We start from the raw sequence: 18,374 nt of genomic DNA, 5'->3' as shown, positions 1-18,374 counted from the left end.
AAGAGGAGAAGAAGAGGAGAAGAAGAGGAGAAGAAGAGGAGAAGAAGAGGAGAAGAAGAGGAGAAGAAGAGGAGAAGAAGAGGAGAAGAAGAGGAGAAGAAGAGGAGAAGAAGAGGGAGAAGAAGAGGAGAAGAAGAGGAGAAGAAGAGGAGAAGAAGACCTCTGTTCTTGGACCCTCAGCCCCAGGGGAAAATGGGGGGGGACAGTAGTCCCAAAATGAGAAACTGAACCTGCTGTTTTTCTTGGTCCTTGGCAAAGCATCCTTAAAGGAGCCTATGAGCAGTCTGTCCATGCACGGTGGTGAGAGCACTGTGACATAGAAAGGAGAGTGTCACCAAGACAGATTTTCTCCGGGTGGTTGCCATGTGTGACATAGAAACACAAGGGTGACAATTGTGTTTCCTGGGGGGTCTGTGGCACAGGAGAGACTCCTGTCTCCCTTGAAAGATTGAGTATTTGGTTATCTGAGGGGTGGCAACTTGATCAGGATCCCGGGTGGTGTCTCACTGTTGAGTTTGTTTGGAAATTAGGTGGGAAGAGGAGGGGTATTTTGGAAGGTCTTCATCCAGGATTTAGTGTTTGTAGTTTTTATAGTAGCAGTTAATAAAGTTTTTTTTTTTCCTTTGTTATTAAGCTTGGGCCTGCTCTGCTGTGTTCCTGATCACATCTCACAACAATTATTTAGAAAAGTGCATTTTCATGGGGGCGCTGGCATCGTGCCAGTGTCAAACCGTGACAGAGATGTTTTTACTTTTAAGACCAATGAAATTAGTCCACACGATGTTCTCTATAAATAGAGCGGTGCATTTAAAATAAAGCAGAGTTCATTCTCTAGCCTTTGACTTGGAGCCTTCTCGTTACCGTCCTGCTCTATGGCGACAGCATTCAAATGCCCCTGTTGAAATTGCTGTATTTTTGTCTTAATGAAACTACACTTAGGGGATTTTTTTTAATCATGGGAAGGAGCTGCCTGAAACAGTATTCATCAACATTGTAAAATAATGTATATAATATTCTCACACTTCACTAAATAGAGTGAAGAAATTGCAGTTGCTGGAAGTGTAATCTTTAACTAAGAACGTGCCAAAGCACTACACTGGATTCACTGGCGTCATCACAATAGGTTTGCCTTGAACAGGGTTTTTTATATGCACTGGCTTGATAAAATTTGACTGCAAAACAATTTAAGGGCCTCCTTCAAAAGACCTTGATACACTGTCTGCAACCAATTTTCCTGTGAATTTTTTTATTACTACAGAGAGGCTCTTTAAAGCAGTAGGTACTTCAGTACCTGATTTGTGAAGTTTATGTATCGTAAAACTTCTGTATAATTGATACAGGATTAAGTAAAAAACCCCTTGCAAAAATCCCAAAAGAAACATCACCTACAGTTACTTCAGATACATAAAACCTAGGTATTTCATTAATAATGTTCAAAACCACTGAGGCTTAACATATCCTCTTATTCAACTGTTTATTACTGTAGTGCCTCAGGGCTCTAGGTCCCAGTAACAACGTGAAGTCACAGCTGACGCTACCCTCAACACAAGCATTGAAGGGGACAGTGTCAGGCACCCAAATAGCTACCTCAAGCACTTTGGACATACACATTCTGTATTCATGTGACAATGCTTGCTACTTGCTAACTCTCTGAAAACAGGAAAGTTCAGCTCCACACCATAATGCTACTTCTCTTTTCCTCTTTATGCTTCCCAAACCTCTTCCATACAATCACATAGATTTAGAAAGAGCTACACCTAGAGATCTTTTCTAGAAACTGCAAGCTCAATCCTAATACTGCCTTCCATTAGGATATTCTACCATTTCAAATATTTCAGTGTAGGAATATTTCATCTGTGTAATGTTTATCAATTCATTTTTCTCCCTAACTTTCAAAACAAAACCACTGGTTCCCCAAGACCTGAACAGTACCTTTTCACTCAGGCTCTGCAGTGAACAGAAGTATTTAAATTCCATCTGAGTTTGCTCAGCCACACTGCTTAAATGGTAGTTTATACCTCCTAGTTCATACAGCAAATATTCTTCTTGCAGTGATAACAGAACTCTTTATGTGTTTGGTGTTTTTTTTAAATATGGATATGTGTGGATTTACCTTGGCCTTTTCTGATGTTCGTTTTCCACCAAATCCTCCAGCTCCAACAAAAAACAAAGAGAACTGATTATAACACACGAGGTCCTTTCCACAATAGGTATTCACTGAAAGACAAAGAAGAGGACGGTCATATATTGTCTTCAATCTCATTTTTCATACAACTGGCATGTGTTGTTACAAGAGACAAGTTCAGACGGAAACTTGACAAAGCTCATTTTAACAACTGACAGTGGTCACACTTTCACACTGCACTCTGCAAGTCACTTTCCTAGTAGGGAAGATTAATGATATGTTTCAAATAATATCATGAACTTTATCTATTTGAAAGCACTAAAATTAAAAAATGAGCTATCAAAATGGTGACAACATTCAAAGTGCTAAAAACATTTGACAACACAGAACTGAAATTAGATTTATCTCAGCATCTCAGACTGTATTAGTTTATTTAAATATAGAATTGTACCATAAAATATGATGTATTAAAAGCTACTGAGACTACCCAATGTGTTAAACAGATTATGAACTTATACAAAAAGTGGCACTAGCACCTTGCATGAGAAGAGTTCCAGAGTTTAAGGTCACCTGTTTCTTCTTTTGAAGAAGTTAGACTTCTTACACAGAAATGAGATTCAGCTTCCTATTGCAGTTCATATCTATTTCACTCCTTTACAACTCAGACTGGAATTCAGAACTGTTTTGTTAATAATGTTAATTTCCAGTTCTGGAAGAATTTAAAAACCAGAGACTCTGCACACAAAAAGAACTTTTGCACGTTGCAGGAACAGACAGGCTTCATACTAGCCCAGTATGAAAACAACACAGCTATGAGGAATGGTCAGTAAAAAACCTTATACAATTTTATCTGACCACTGAAGGAATAAAAGGTCAACAGTGTTTAGATTCACAGTCTATAAACCTACTCCTTCTTTCTAATTTCCCAAAGGACCTTGTCATAATCACACCTAATGAGAGTAAGATTCTGAAAACTGCAAGTTGTCAATTTCTGGAGACATTTTCATCCTCTATCTTGGGTTTAAAAGGAAGAAAATGGGTTTTGTTTAGAATAAAATAATGCAGACATAAAAAAGGAATGCAGGACATGCTCTTAAAGATCACTGCTTTGAAGATGGGTCTACATAACATTACAATATAATTAACTTTTGCAAAACCACCCACCAAACACATGCAAACATGCAGGCACACACCCCTTCCTGTGGGGTGGCAGAATATAAACTGGCCACCTTCACACAGGAGAAAGTGTTAATATTAAGAACTTTGCTATGTTTGCATACTGCATTATTCTACCTACACAGGAAGAAAGTGTTCTTATTTCAGTATGCTAATTACCCAAGGACAATTACACTTTGATCTGTTTGCATGGTGCATTGTTCTACCTACACAGGATGAAAGTGTTTCTATTTCAGTAGGTTAACTGACCGAGAACAATTACACAGCCACATCTCACTGAGATTTAATAAGCTAAAAGTCTTCTCCATGGAAGGGCTAGCAGTTACTGGTACAGCTAGTTAAAAATAAAGCATAATAAATATAACAGCACCTCCATCAAAAGTCATAAAACATTTTACCATCTATTAGCAAGACTGCTCCTGATCCTTTGTCCAGAATATCAGCAACAGTTGCAACTGACCTTAATTCTCCTGTAAGAACAGAACATGGCCAAATTGTAAGGTTTTGCTTCAGGAACAAAGCCCACAGATCACTCTTTACATTTCCCTACTATCTTACTTACTAACTTCTTTACCTACTACTATCATTATTGTTATTGCTATTATTATTATTATTGTTGTTGTTGTTGTAATTATTATTATCAACATCACCATAAGCATTGTAAAAGTCATATTAATTACAATTATCCTGACTATTAACAACAGTGTCTGGGAATCTTCGCAAATCTTCGTTTGAAGATCTGAGTGTTGTTTTGCTTGGGGTAGTTTTATAACTTTTGGGGTTTTTTTTTAATAGAATTCTGCTATAGTTCATGTGTTCAGAGCTAAACACATCTCTTTTTAGACTCAAACATATTGCTGTCTTCAAAGATAGCTCCATTTAAGGATTGTCCAGATTTCAGTAGGGCTGAGGCAACCATAGTACTATACAGAAGAGGAGCTCAGCTCAGAGCCTGGGCACAGGGGTCCCTGAAATTTGTCATAGAGGTTACTGCTTTAGAGACACACATGTGTTTATAAATCAGCCTACAGAATGCAAAACCAAGAACCTTTATGAAGTCCTGGCAATCCATTACTAATCATCAGACTTCTCTGTAGTAAGTATAATTTTCAGATAATTTTTTGTTTCAACAAAAATTCTGCCACTTATATGCAGCTTGTAATTTTTTTTCTTGCTACAATCTCAAAAACTTAGTTTTTGTAAACTACCAATGAGGAAATCCAGACACATGCATATCTTGAATTAATGTAACAAGTAACTTTCAGATACTGTAATCTAGGAAAACTCAGCCATCTCTGAAAAGAATTTGCTACTGCAGTAATAATGCCTTGAGAATTCTGATAGGACAAAAAGTAATTCTTATTAGCTTCCTCAATAGAATGTCCATTTGTTTTTTACGTACATAATTTAAATCCTATCCTCTTACAGGCACAAAGACACAATCAATGTTGAAGAATTCTTAGATAAACATCCCAAAGTTTTATGATACAACCTTATTGAAATATTTTAAAGTTTTCGTAGTTAGTATCAAATTAGACGAATAATCCACAGGTATGTAGTGTATTTGCTTATTGTATTAAAGACAATGCATACTTTACCAAGTACACTGTAGAAAAGCAACACCTGATCTCAAAAACACAGTTTTAGAATTTTTTCAAGAACACAACAGGTTGCCTCTCCTTTCCCCCACTCCCAGTAAAAAGGATATGCAGTTCTACAGTTTGAAACAAAGCTTCCCTGTTTCCATTTACAACATGGCTACAGGAACTGCTGTCATAGTGAAAAACACATCAGCAACACAGGACTGACCTGAGGTTGGTAATGGTTTATAAAGCTCCAGGTATTGCTCTCCATGCAGCATCTATGTAAAGAAAGACAGTGCTGTAACAACAATCAATAAACAGATTGCTTTCTCCCCCAGATCAATACACAGCTATTTCAGAAAGTGTTCAGAGCCAACAAATTAAAAAGCCCCAAGTTTTATTCTTTTGTTTTTCTAACTTCCTCCCCAAAATGTCTTCAAATAAAGTTTTAAGCCTTTATGGTTTAAAAAAGCGAGGTGAACACACAGTAAAATGAGTATCAATTTCATCATAGGAAGATGCATTGTACAAGTGAAATAAAATAATAATTTCTTAGGATGTAAGAATACAAACCACTGAGTTTTTCATTGCCAGAACAAAAGGAACTTAACATTATTACAAAAATACTAACTGAAGTCACCTTTCAGTTATATGACACACAAGCAAAATTAGGTACTTTACTCTTCCATACCCTTGCAAGATCAATATTTAGTCCTGAAAGAGAAGGAACACCATCAAACATTGATGTCTGAGCAGGAATTACTCCAAAGCTGGGTAAACAGCAGAATTCTTCACTTCCTTCAAAGAGAAATTTTAGGTGGTCTGGATCCTTAGTTGACATTCCCACACCAAGTGCATATAGAATAGGCTCCAAGTGAGTGTATTTATACACGTTGGTACCCAATTTACGGCCAACAATGCTTGCCTGGAAATAAGAAGTCAACATAAAATAAAAATCAAAACCAGTTAATATTGAACTTGCATTCTTTCTGTAATTCTTCTGTCAAACCTGATGCCTGAGGATTTTCTTTACAGTCACATGTACAAAAAGTATGAGTAAGAAATACACCATAAAATATTAATGTATTTATTGCAATACAAGCAATCCAAATGCAAGGTATTATACCTTGCTTCAAGCAATCTCCCTCAAAAATAAACAACATAACTTCATACAGCTGCACTCTCAGCAGTGCATAAGATTTTTTGTAAAACAAACCACAACTGAAATAATTAACACCATAATAAGACTGAAACGAGGACAAATTATCTATAGAGAAGGAGCCAGAGTAAAATGACACTGCCCAACAACACGCAAGCTCTGCCGCTTTTCTGAATAACACCCTAATTAGAGACGCTTAACAGACCTTACAAGCGCTGAGATTCTGCATTATCCAGTCTATTCAGCCATAAGCTTCCTATGATCAATAGGAAAAATAGAGACTGGAGTCTGGAGACATTTTTCATTCTGCTTCCTCACTTCACATTTTAAATTCCACCTTTCTTATTGCAGACAATAAGCCAGAGTACAAGCTGGGCAGCAACACTGGTCTCTCCGCTCAAGGTTTTAATCCAGCTCTGAGTGCATCTGGTAGACAGATTTACTTACTGTGTCAACAGAAGAAGAGACCACTGATCCAGAGCTTGTTGAATTCATAGAAACATTCCCTTGAGATTCTATCTGACTTAGAGCATCACTCAATACACTTATGGACTCTAGAGAAAGGAATTGGAAAAAACTCACTTTTAGATAACCATACATGACACACTCCAGTTACAGACACAAAACACATGTATCCATCAGCAAATGAGACATAGCCTGGTATTTCTCAGTTCACTATTACACAGAGTAAACTTACATCTGCAAATTGAGCACGGCACTACATCTTACAAGCATCCACACAAAAATAGAGGAAAAGTGATTTCTACACAGGTTCCATCAGTTCTGCACCCACCAGTCAACCATGACAGTTACCTCAGTGTGTTAAGGAGAAGATAATGAGTGCTGTATGTTTCAACTGTCTGAGAAGCAAATATCTGAAAATTACTACTGATTCTCTTACGAGAATTATTTGCAATACAAGTCACAGGTCTAATCTCCTGACTGCTACCCTCTTTCCTGAATCACATAGATAGAAAAGCAAGTCTGAGACTGAACAATGACAAAAATGTAAGAAATATGATGCATGGCTGAATTTATCTATGGCCACAGCAGGCCATCAAGTACAACTTATTCCTTGAAGCTTAATAGAGCTAAAATCAACATTAAACATTAGAAAGAATCAAACAAAAGATGATGAGAATCTCATGCAGAAAAATAAAAATGTGTTTAAATCAGAGAAGTGCAAAATAATTTCGTAACTACCTTAACATAGAGTCACTCCTCTCCACTTCAAAACCCCTGTGCCAATACTGATTTCCACAGCTGTTTGCATTAAGACAATGTTTCTCTATCACACAGCACTACTCTAAACAGCCTGCAAGGTAAACTGCATGCCCTCTTGTAGAATCCTGTTTTCCTAAACTATCTCTTGCTTACCAGTCTGACAGAATCATCATAACATTTGTTTGTGGCCTGAATCTTGTGAAGAAAAGGAACATCTAAAAAACAAACATACGTTGTCACCTCTTCTGCCAAAGACAAGCTTCCTCTTTGGATACAAACTCTGTCACAATATGACGTGAGGTTATGACACATAATGTGAAAATGTGAAAAACAAGATTTCTGATTTGTAAGAACCTTTTAAAAGGTAATCTCTTATCCCTTTGTTCATTCATTAAATGAATAAAAGAAAATCAATACAGAACTACTGGGAGAAGTAACAGACTGTTTCTACTTTTTCTGCATGAACAAAAGGAAGGTTTCACATTGTTTTAAAATCTTCACAGGAGAATATAGGTTTGACCTCCAAGCAAACCTGAATATTTCCTCAACTTAGCATGGTCACAAACTACTTACATGCAGGAATGTAAAGATCACTTTTAATGGTGAGACCTAAAGATTAACAACATACATTTTTGACAAAATTATTTGTCATAATTAAGATCAACAGTATAAAGGTAATCTGTAAATTAATAATGGTGCAGAATGCTACAATCTCTCTTCAAGAAGTCTTTCTTCCAGAACGTATGATGTGAGTGGACTATAAAATTGGTGAGCTGGCTAGTATCTGGCTGAACACTAAAGAGATCATAGAGTCATAGATTAGTTTGGGTTGGAAAGGTCAGCTAGTCAACTCCCCTGTAATGATAAGATACATCTTCAACTACATCAGGTAGCTCAGAGCTCCATCATACCTGACCTTGAATCTTTACAGGATGGGTCACCTACTATCTGTCTATGAAAAACCCACTCCAGTGTTTAACCATCCTTTGTAAAAGACTTCTTCCTTATAGCTCACCTAAATTAAGCCTTAGTTTTAAGCCATTACCTCTCATCCTACTGCAAAAGGCCCTGCCAAAAAGTTAATTATTGAAAGACTACAAAAAGGTGTCACTGACATCTTCTCTTCTCCAGACTGAGCAAACCTAACTCTCTCCACCCTCCCCTTTAGAAGAGGAGTTTCATCATTTTTATCATTTTTGTGGTCCTCCTCTAGCCTTGCTCCAGAGCTGGTGTAAGTCCTTCCTGTGTTGAAGAACACAGGAAAGCTCTGTGTGCAGAGCTGGATGTTGTAACTTCAAGTGGAGAGGAGACCTTTGGGGGGAAGAATCAACTCCCACAACCTACTGGACATGTTTCTTTTGATGCAGTCTGGGATACAGCTAACTTTTCAGGCTGCAGGCACACATTGCCAGTTTTTGTCCAACTTTTCATCTACCAGCACCTCCAAGTTGTTCTCCATAAGGATGTTTCTGATGCCTTCATCCTGTATTTATACTGGGGCTTGCCCCAGCCTAGGTGCAACACCTTGCACTTGGCATTGTGGAAGCTCATGAAGTTCCCAAGGGCTCACTCCTCAAGTTTGTCCAGGTCCCTCTGGATGACATCCCCCAGGTGTGTCACCATACTACTCAGCTCAGTGCACCCTCAGCAAGTTTGCAGAGGGTGTACTCAGTCCCTTATCTATGTCATTGATTACACAGTACTGTCCACAATACAGTCCCCTGAGGGACACCATTCGATATTGATCGCCGTGTGGACATTGAGACATTGACCATCCAACCAACACCTCCTCCACTGAACATCCATCACATCCATATCTCAGCAATTTAGACAAATGTTACTGGGGGCTGTGTCAAAGGCCTCACATGAGTTCAGGCAGATGATATTCACAGGCCTTCACCTACTCATCGATGGAATCACTCCGTCAAAGAAGGCAATTGGGTTGGTCAGACAAGACTCACCCTCCATGAATCTGTACTGTCTGACTCAAATCACCTCCCTGTTCTCCATGACCTTCCCATGCACAAAGTTGAGGCTCACAGGATGGTTATTCCCAATTTTCTTTCTAATTTTTTATAAGACCCAAGAAATACAAAATTATAGCAAAAGGTATAATTTTGGCAGAAACAAACCCAGTAGGAAACCTTTTAATTAACACGATTATTTTATTATTGTTATAGGGATATTTTTTAAATTGTTGGACTATCAGTGAACTCTAAAACCTTAAGTGTTCACCACCTCAGAATGGCCTGCTATTATACAGCAAATCATTAGGAGACAAAAGGAAAAGACTAAGCTGGAGAATAAAGGTTGAAAATAGTCACAACAAAGGGAATCTCTTTCCAAAACTATTAATTTTCCAATAAGGGGACATTGCCTATGAACCATATCCCTTAACAACAGAGGAAATACCACAAGTGTTTAAACCTTTTTTAAATACATATAAGGAAAGCTGACACTGAAGTTGTAACACTTCTCCTCTAATGGAAATTTTTCATATACACACAAAGTATACATACATATGCACACACACACACCTTCGGTGTGTTTTATGTTAATTAGCTCTATGTCAGACATAAGGTTTTAAGATGTGCCAGAAGTCAAACAACAAGAACACTTAAGTTATTTTCTGTAAATAGATAGCTTCTAAGATAATTATAAATGCAGAAAAATTTCTAATAGCCAATAGACCTTTAGCTGAAACTGGCTAACATTTTCACAACTGAAGAGAAGCTTGAGTGCCTCACCCACGTCATAGACACAATAAATTCTGCTTCCCTAGATAACAGAACACACTAACTTGTGCAAGAGATACTACAGAATGCTGTGTACAGTATACAGTCTGCAAGACAGGGATGGCTGTCCTCTGCCTATACCACAACACAGTCTGATTCTCTTTCCACAACAGGAAGAATTGGACAATGACTCAAGAGCCAGTAGCACACTATGAAGGCAAGGAGAAAACCGTTGGGAGTTGCACCAACATGCAGTGCACGGTGCAACTGTGACCTACTGCACACTGCCCCACACATTCAGAAGCTTCTGCATCGCACTTAATTTGGTCTTTCTGCTTTACGTACAGAATACAAAGTCATAAAGTCAAGCTTCTCTTATCAGTATTATTAATCAAGAAATAAGATTATCATCTCATATTACAGGGTTTTCTACTACATTAAAAGCAAATACTTTATCTAATTCCTTTTTCGGTTTTTTTTCCCACTGCACCTAATGCTCAGTACACAAATGCTCTTCAAAACATTGTAGAGCAAATTAAGGAAATCTGCAGGAAGAGTTTTAACTTGCAGATGTTAGGTATTGTTCCTTTTAATCTTTACTGCAAGTACTCTAATTAGGTTCCTTTATTTCACAGTCAAATACCTTCAAGCAATAAAGAGGAGAATTTGACAGCAGAAGAAACTTCTAATAAAACTAAAAATTCTATTCAGCTAACAAGAATTTTCCTCAACCCTTATGCTGATTCTCACAAATACACAATACAACAATTAATGCACAAGTTTTTATTCAGTATCTGTGGCTTCATGGCACTGGAAGGAAAAAGCTGTATCTTGGACTAAGTTCATAACAGCAGCTAAGGCATAGAAGATCCATGCCAATGTAACATTTATGATTTCCTGACTGTAGAAACCTGCAATATTGTATTGTAAGCACTTTTACTTGAAGTTCAAAACCTTCTTCAGTTTTTCCTCCTCATAGCATCAACTGGCAGATGTGAAATACCCTATAGAATGTTGAAGCAACTTGAAAACAAATTCCCATCTACAACACTTTTCTGCTAGCAACCTATAAAAGTAGCACAGTACATGTGACAGGTCCTAGAACAGATCAGAAGTGATAAAGCTGGAATTATGTTGTTATAAATACCATTTCAAAGCAGAACAGAGAACATATATAAAATTGCATACATTTGGAACAGGATACCTGTAAGCCAAAGATAGTAAGGTGACCTAGAGCTACTGTTTGGATGGTTACATTCCCCAGTGTGCCAAGATGTGAGGCAGAGGACAATGTGTATACTATTCTGATTCTGGTGAAGGCACCTAAAATCATATCTTTAAGGTTTTTAACAAAATATCCTAATGGATTTCTGAATCAACAGTTTAAACATCTACTGTGCATTTAAGTATCTTTGAAATTCAACTGACATTGTCTAGATGGATGTCTTTTCTCCTCCTGCCCTGCACTCTTAAATGCTGGCAAGGAACAAGAAAAGTAAACAAAGCATTAAAAGAGAAAATCATTTCAGTCACCAGCCAAGGGGGTGATGTGACCCAAGAATATAAGGCACAGTAAGAATTTTTTGCTGTGATATATCCCACAACTTAACCAGAGATTCTTGGTAGTGAAATGTTCACCAAAAACCAAGATTTCAGGTCTGAAAAGAAAACACAATCTCTCTATTACACTATGCTGTCTGCATCTATGTGCAATCAAATAAAACACTGTCATCAGTCTGACTCTAAATGCTTACAATGATAAGGATGTCACTTCTCCAGAAACTGTTGTGATAAATTATGCCTTAATGCTATAGGTAAGAACACAACAGTTGCTTTAGAAAGATCTGACCATAGTGAAACAGTAAATGATTAATGTAACACATTTACAAGAAAATTCACTAGTTCTGTAGATTTTGAAGTTTCAGCAAATGTTTGAAAGAAAGTATCCTCTTCTAAGCTTTGCTTACCCACATACCCAGAACAAAAGCATAGTTTGGATTGGAAGGGACCTTCAGAGGTCAGCTAGTCAAACCCCCCAGCAACTCCTGAGTAGGGGCATCTACAAGTAAATCAGTTTGTTGAGAGCCCTGTCTGATCAGACCTTGAATACTTATACCAGTGTTTCACCACTTTCACTGTAAAAATCTTCCCTCTTATATCTAATCTAAATTGATACTCTTTTAGTTTAAAACCATTACCCCTTGTCCTATTGCAGCAGTATACATTTGTCCCACCGTATTTCTCAGAGGCCTCCATAAAGTACTGAAAGGCTACAATAAGGTTTCCCAAAAATATCCTCTTCCCTAGGCTGAATGGCCCCAACTTAAAAATCTCCCTTACCTTGGATGGTTCTGGGTTTGCTGGCATTATCAAAGTCACACACCTTCTCCCATTTATCTCTCACTGCTTCAGGTGTCATTGGCTGATTCTTTCCTCTGACAATGGCACCCAAGGATCGCTCCCAGCGCACTAATGGAAAACATGAGCCAGAGAGTTCCAGTAACAAAGAAAGCTTTTCATTTCTTTAGACAACTTTCCTCTAGGCCACAATCTTCAAGATGGTACAATAAAGGAAACATTTTAAGTACTCCAGTGTAACTCACCAGTATAACTTCCAGCTGGACTAAAAGGGTACACTGCCTTAACAAGCATTTAGAAAGGAAATAGCACTGGTTTTAAGTCTCTCTGAAGTTACAACAGACTTACTACTCTCCAGAAATACCAGTTTTAGGATTCTGTCTACTGAAAAGTTGTAGCTAGTATTCATCTACAGACTTTCTCTTCTGACATGATTTTGACTACTACTACTTAGGAAATCTTCTGAAAGTGTGGAAAACTACAGGGAAAAAGTGAAAACCACTTGTTAGCTGTAAAAGACACCAGCACCTCTAAATGGTTTCTGAAGTTGTATTTCAATACTGTAACCTGAGAGAAACTGTTAAGGCCAATGTGAAATTAGTTCCATAAGGATACACACCTGGATTTCTTGGATCATAATTCAAATACTTAACCAGTCATGTTGGGTTTGCCATTAATTAGCAGAAGGCTATGAATAAGGCCACACTGGTACCTCATTAACAATCCAGTTTCATTTCAGTAACTTCAACAATAGCCATTATAATGACGAAAAATGGTATTTTCTCCTGATAAAAGTGCAGATTTTCAGCTGTATTAAAACCTAACTGCTTGTGAAGGGCAGCAAGACATTTTGTGTTGCTACCCTGATTCTTTTAATTTGTTTGCCACACTTCTTGGAAACACTATTCCAGTTACACAGCACACTTGAAGTTAGTTAGTTAGAAATGTACAAAATTATTATTAAGTCAGAAAAAAAATGTAAAAGTAAGAAGAATGACTTCCTGAATTAACAGCCCTAGTACCAACCCTCTGATGATACTCATGTTGGCTGATAAGCTGTGCATTTCATGATAACGGTGCTTGTACTAGGTTCAATGGATTTAGGAAAAAAGTCAAGGTATCTTACACACTGAATATTTTTTCTTCTCTTAAGTCCTCAGTATGGTCTGCAAGTTTTCCTTAAATTAGTATTTAAGCTAGTTACTGGAGTCACTAAGGAATACATGGCCTTAACATGCCTACACACTAGTATTTTAATAGAAGCATAAGTAACAGAGGAAAGCAATGAAAAAGAATGAAATGAAAAATATGCCTGTTTATCAGCACGTGATACTTTTACAGCATGAAAAATTAAAGTTATCAATAAAAGGCAGCAAGGTATACATAACACTACAAATTCTACTTTAAATTATGCACAAGATCCAAGAGTTCAAGTTACTTAGGCAGATTTTCAGTTACTGTTAGCTCAAAAGCATAACAATGCACATACCTAAGTTATCAGTTTTTTCCACATGAAGTTAAATTTTTGACTTTTACTGAATATAAGCAGTTTCCTGAAACCTTAGGTTTTTATTCAACTTCTTGCCTGAGTAAAAAATGTCTTGAGCATACAGGTTAAGTCTAAAGAAAATTTGCACAGTCTTGGTGTCAATTCCAAAAATTAGATCAATCCTGCAACAAAAAGTTGCAGGTAAAGTACTTACATTTTCCAATCCACCCAGCTCCCACCTGCCAAGAAAAACAGAATACCATCAACTTAGGACATGCCACCAAGCAAAGCTTTGGTAATGTTGGGAAACAAAACTATACTCTAGAACAAACTCAATATATTAAGAATTTCTGAACTACTGCTAGTTGTATTTAACAGTTTAGTTAAGCACCTGAATGTGATCAACATAAAACAGTTTCCACCTAATATATGAGTTAGCAGTTTGATGCCAATACCTATAATGATTATCATAATTACTCCTTCCTGCAAGCTACTTTCTATGTTAGAATTATTTTGAGAACAAAAATGTCTTTTGAATTTTGGTATCTTTTCAATCTTAAAAGAATACAATAAGAATTGTAACAAGCAAATTGGTAGTATTTTGAGCACAGAGTAGAACTTGACTAAGCTACTACTGCCTGAAGTATTTGTCAAATACCACAAAACCAGATTGGTATTTCTTCTGTCTATGCTGAGTATGTAGTTCACACATGGTAATTTAGTTTCAGCAAAAAGTTTAAGGCTGGACAAGATATAACCAACAACTGATTTTGGGGGAAAGAACAAAGGGAGGGAAGAAAGGAGAAGAAAGGAAAAATAAAAAAAAAATACCTCAAATAGACTGCCATTTTCAGCACAGCTCTCATGACAAAGCCAAACTACTAAAGGAGAAACATATTCTGGTTTGAAAGCATCGACCAGATCTAGAGCAAATCAGAGGGGAGAATTGTGAAATAGAAATACTCTACAGTTTCACCAAATGATTTAATCTAACACCCTCTTATGAACAGCAGAACCAGGAGAATTTCATCAATAGTGTTTTGTCATGAAAAGAAAAGACCAAGTAAATGAAACATTTGAAGAGTCAATAAATACAAATGTCTAGTGAGATACATATATGCTGCCAAATCCCATGACATGGCTTCTCAGCCAGAGAGATGAAAGCCTGTTTAACTGTTGGGAACACTGCTACATACAGACTGCAAAGCCAGATAACCTTCCCAAATTTCCATCTGACAGGCAGCCTGAAACAAGAACAAGACAGCTATATATAATCCAGACAGAGATGTAGTACCTGAGCAATTTTCCTTTTAGTCTGCTAGTCAGCTATATAGAGAAGACATTACGAAAATAATTGCAGCGGCTGATTGTTTAAGAATTATGTCATTTGGAAATGCTGATTTTTCCAAAGTATACAGAGAATTATCACCTGCTAAATTTACATATCAATCATATTTTGGTATTTTCATTAACATCTAGCACAATAGAAAGCTATCTGAAAATTGAGACATCGTCATGGAACAGTGTGGTTGTTTAGCTCTTATCACATATTCTATCCACTGTCTGAATATTAACTTTGCATAATTTCCTTTTTCAACTTTTGGAATACTATTCTTTCAACAGCAGTAGATACACAGCTGTTCCTCAGCTAAAGGTCATCAAGCGTTTTCAATTATAGCCAGATTTTCCCAGATGAAGAGCTAGGAAAGCTTATCATTAAAAGTACTTCTTTAATAGCAAAACTAAGGTAAACAGAAGTTCATTTTTAGAAGTTCCATTAAAGTAGAAGAAAGTTGAATTCCATTTCATATGGCATGTTGTAAGTGCATAACAAATCCCTTAGGCTTTTCCAAAGTATTCCACTTTATGCCACATATAATTTAGTCTCAAAATCTAGCCCTATAGTATTATCACTAATGCTTGTAATCCACTCTTAAAATAATTTTAAAATAGGTATTAGAAGTTTAAAAAAAAAACAACTACACAAAAGATGCAAACTGAATTTAACAGTTCTTAGCAAGAACAATATGTGAGTCAAGTTGAACATACTTAACAATGTATGGCAAAGAACAAGCATAGGTGCCTGCAGACATATGAAAACAAACAGGAAAGTCCTGACTAAGATAACAACAATAATTTGGTAAGACCTCTGAAGATATTTTTAAGTTGTGGTATTCAAATTTTTTAGAGTATTTGAACAACTGGACAGGGATGGAGTGAACAAGATAACAAATCAGCAGAGCTGTAAGCATCTCACAGAGAGACCAAAGGATCTCACTCTTCTTAAAATGACTAAGAAAGAAAATTCTGAGGTATTTTTATCATCCTATGTAGATTAAATATCTTCAGAAATTGCCAGCCACTGTAATCCATTTTACATTGCATGCTTCATGTATTTGGATCTTCTAGAAGCAATTGCCATAAATCACTGGAACAACTTCTAAGACTGCTAGAGTCATGATCACCTGGATTATTTAGATCTAAACCAGGCTACTTCAGTCAAACAAAATCAAGCATTCAGTCTGTTCCTAACATAAAAAATATATTACTCTCCAATACCCTGTCTATCAGCCTGACAAATATGATGATTTCCTTGGCTTTGAAATCTGCCCATCATATAGGAAAAGAAGGTCAGGAGTGAAATTAAATAGGCTGAGTCTACAAGATTTTCTGAGCAATTTCCTCTAACAGACCTGTTTTCCAAATTATTTTTCTTTCTTCTGGTCATTTGCCAAAGTAATTAGTCAGTCTATTTATCCCAAATTTACATTTACATACAACTGTCTCTTAATATGTTCCTTACTGAATTTGCCAATGCAATACTCTGTTAAACCTGTTCAAACTTTCAAAGATTCGTAGCTCCTTAACAAAAAAAAAAAAAATTAAGCAACTCAGTTCACTACCATCTTCTGCTGATCATGGAACTACTAAGTGCACACGACACGTTGTGCAAAATCCCAGTATTTTGCAATTAGGCAATACTGTAAGAAGTGCAGACACCTTATGCACATAGTTGATGTCACATGTGATGAAACAAACAAGCCTTTCCACTAATGTAGGAGGATCTTAGAAGAGATTACAATTAAAGAGCCTTGCCACATGAAATTGCTTTTGCAAATGAGGAAACTTGCTTCCTATCTTGTGGCAGAAAGTACAAATTCCTCACAACAGACAAAGCAAATCAGTTGACAGTTCAAAGACAGAAAGATAGTAGGAAAAATGAATTGGTAGTACATGAAGTGTGAACGAGTTCCATTTTCTAAGAGGTAAGAAAGTTTTCTGTGCTTCAATTCACTGAAAAATATCAGTACATGTAAATATTAAATTATTCAACCTTGTGGCATGACAGTCTGGGTCAGCCTGGATCCAGCAGTAGGAGCAATTGTGTTGCAGTGGATGTTATACTTCCGGCCTTCAATTGCAATTGTGTTTGCAAGACCCAAAAGGCCAAGTTTTGCAGCACTGTAGTTTGCCTGACCAAAGTTTCCATATATTCCAGCAGCTGAGGATGTCATAATTATTCTTAGGGGGAAAGAGAGAAAAAAAATTAAATTATTTCTTCAAGTTATTTGATTCTACACAACAGCATTTTCCAGCTTTGGCATTATAGACTCCATATTCCACAAAACCAAGTGTGCAAATACAAAAATATTATTTGTTGGTTTTGCTAACAGTCGGGTAACTATTTAACATTTGATGGGCAGCAAACATCTCACAAATCCTGACACACTGTCAGAGTAGCAGAAAACTAACAAAGTCAATGACGTTTTCTGAGTGATACTGCAACACTAGGAAAGATATTCTGTGACACTGGGCCCTGTATAGAGAAAAGTAATTTCATTTCTATCTGCATTTCAAGTGGATTTATTCTCACAACTAATAAAAGGTTTCAGCAACCAAAAGAAAATTACTTAACTGAAAATTACTTCCCCTAATATTATCTACCTGGTAATATCTGTAGATCTATCCTCACAGAATTCACATTCAAAGAATTCTAATATGCATTAAATGCATGACAGAAGAAGACAGAAAAGGAAAGTCTTGCTCTTTGCTGTTCCCATTATTACTTTGGAGGTAACTGAACTGTTCACACAAGAGTTCAAAAATCATTGCAGTTCACAGTTGGTTTGAGGCAAGAAAACATTGTGCTGCAGGTCATCTCAATTCAATAGAAATGGGTCTAAACCTTCAATTTTAAAAGAAGCCTGTCATGGTTTAACACTGGCCAAATGCCAGGCACCCACAAAAGCCGTTCACTCACGTTCCCCTGCCAGAGCTGGGCAGAGGAGAGAAAAAAAATTAACAAAGGGTTAATTGAGTTGAGATAGGACTGGGAGAAAACACTTCAAGGGCAAAACTGGCTCAACTTAAATGTACAAAGTGAATTTATTACTAAGAGAGTCAGAGAAGTATAATGATAAGTAAAATAAGCCCTTTTCTTCCCTCAACCCTTCCTTCCCACCAACAGCACAGGGAGACAGGGCATGGTGGTTTGGTCAGTTATCACTGAGAATTTTCTTCCACT

At 36.9% G+C, this 18,374-nt stretch overlaps 1 protein-coding gene across 1 annotated transcript in view; it reads right to left on the bottom strand.

Moving 5' to 3' along the window:
* HSD17B4 (hydroxysteroid 17-beta dehydrogenase 4) overlaps positions 1–18,374 on the bottom strand; it is a 63,058-nt gene that overhangs the window by 32,801 nt on the left and 11,883 nt on the right. Inside the window, exons 8-16 of the mRNA XM_068176899.1 lie at positions 17,184–17,371; positions 14,681–14,772; positions 14,064–14,088; positions 12,343–12,471; positions 6,491–6,597; positions 5,576–5,809; positions 5,111–5,162; positions 3,700–3,771; positions 2,100–2,217 (exon numbers count right to left, since the gene is read on the bottom strand). Of these exons, the coding sequence (XP_068033000.1) occupies positions 2,100–2,217; positions 3,700–3,771; positions 5,111–5,162; positions 5,576–5,809; positions 6,491–6,597; positions 12,343–12,471; positions 14,064–14,088; positions 14,681–14,772; positions 17,184–17,371 (1,017 nt within the window). The remainder of the gene's footprint in view (positions 1–2,099; positions 2,218–3,699; positions 3,772–5,110; positions 5,163–5,575; positions 5,810–6,490; positions 6,598–12,342; positions 12,472–14,063; positions 14,089–14,680; positions 14,773–17,183; positions 17,372–18,374) is intronic.

Source organism: Anomalospiza imberbis, chromosome Z, assembly GCF_031753505.1.
Source record: "Anomalospiza imberbis isolate Cuckoo-Finch-1a 21T00152 chromosome Z, ASM3175350v1, whole genome shotgun sequence".
NCBI classification, from domain to species: Eukaryota; Metazoa; Chordata; class Aves; order Passeriformes; family Viduidae; genus Anomalospiza; species Anomalospiza imberbis.
The sequence above is the reverse complement of the archived record's forward strand: the minus strand, read 5'-3'. Positions and strand labels throughout refer to the sequence as shown.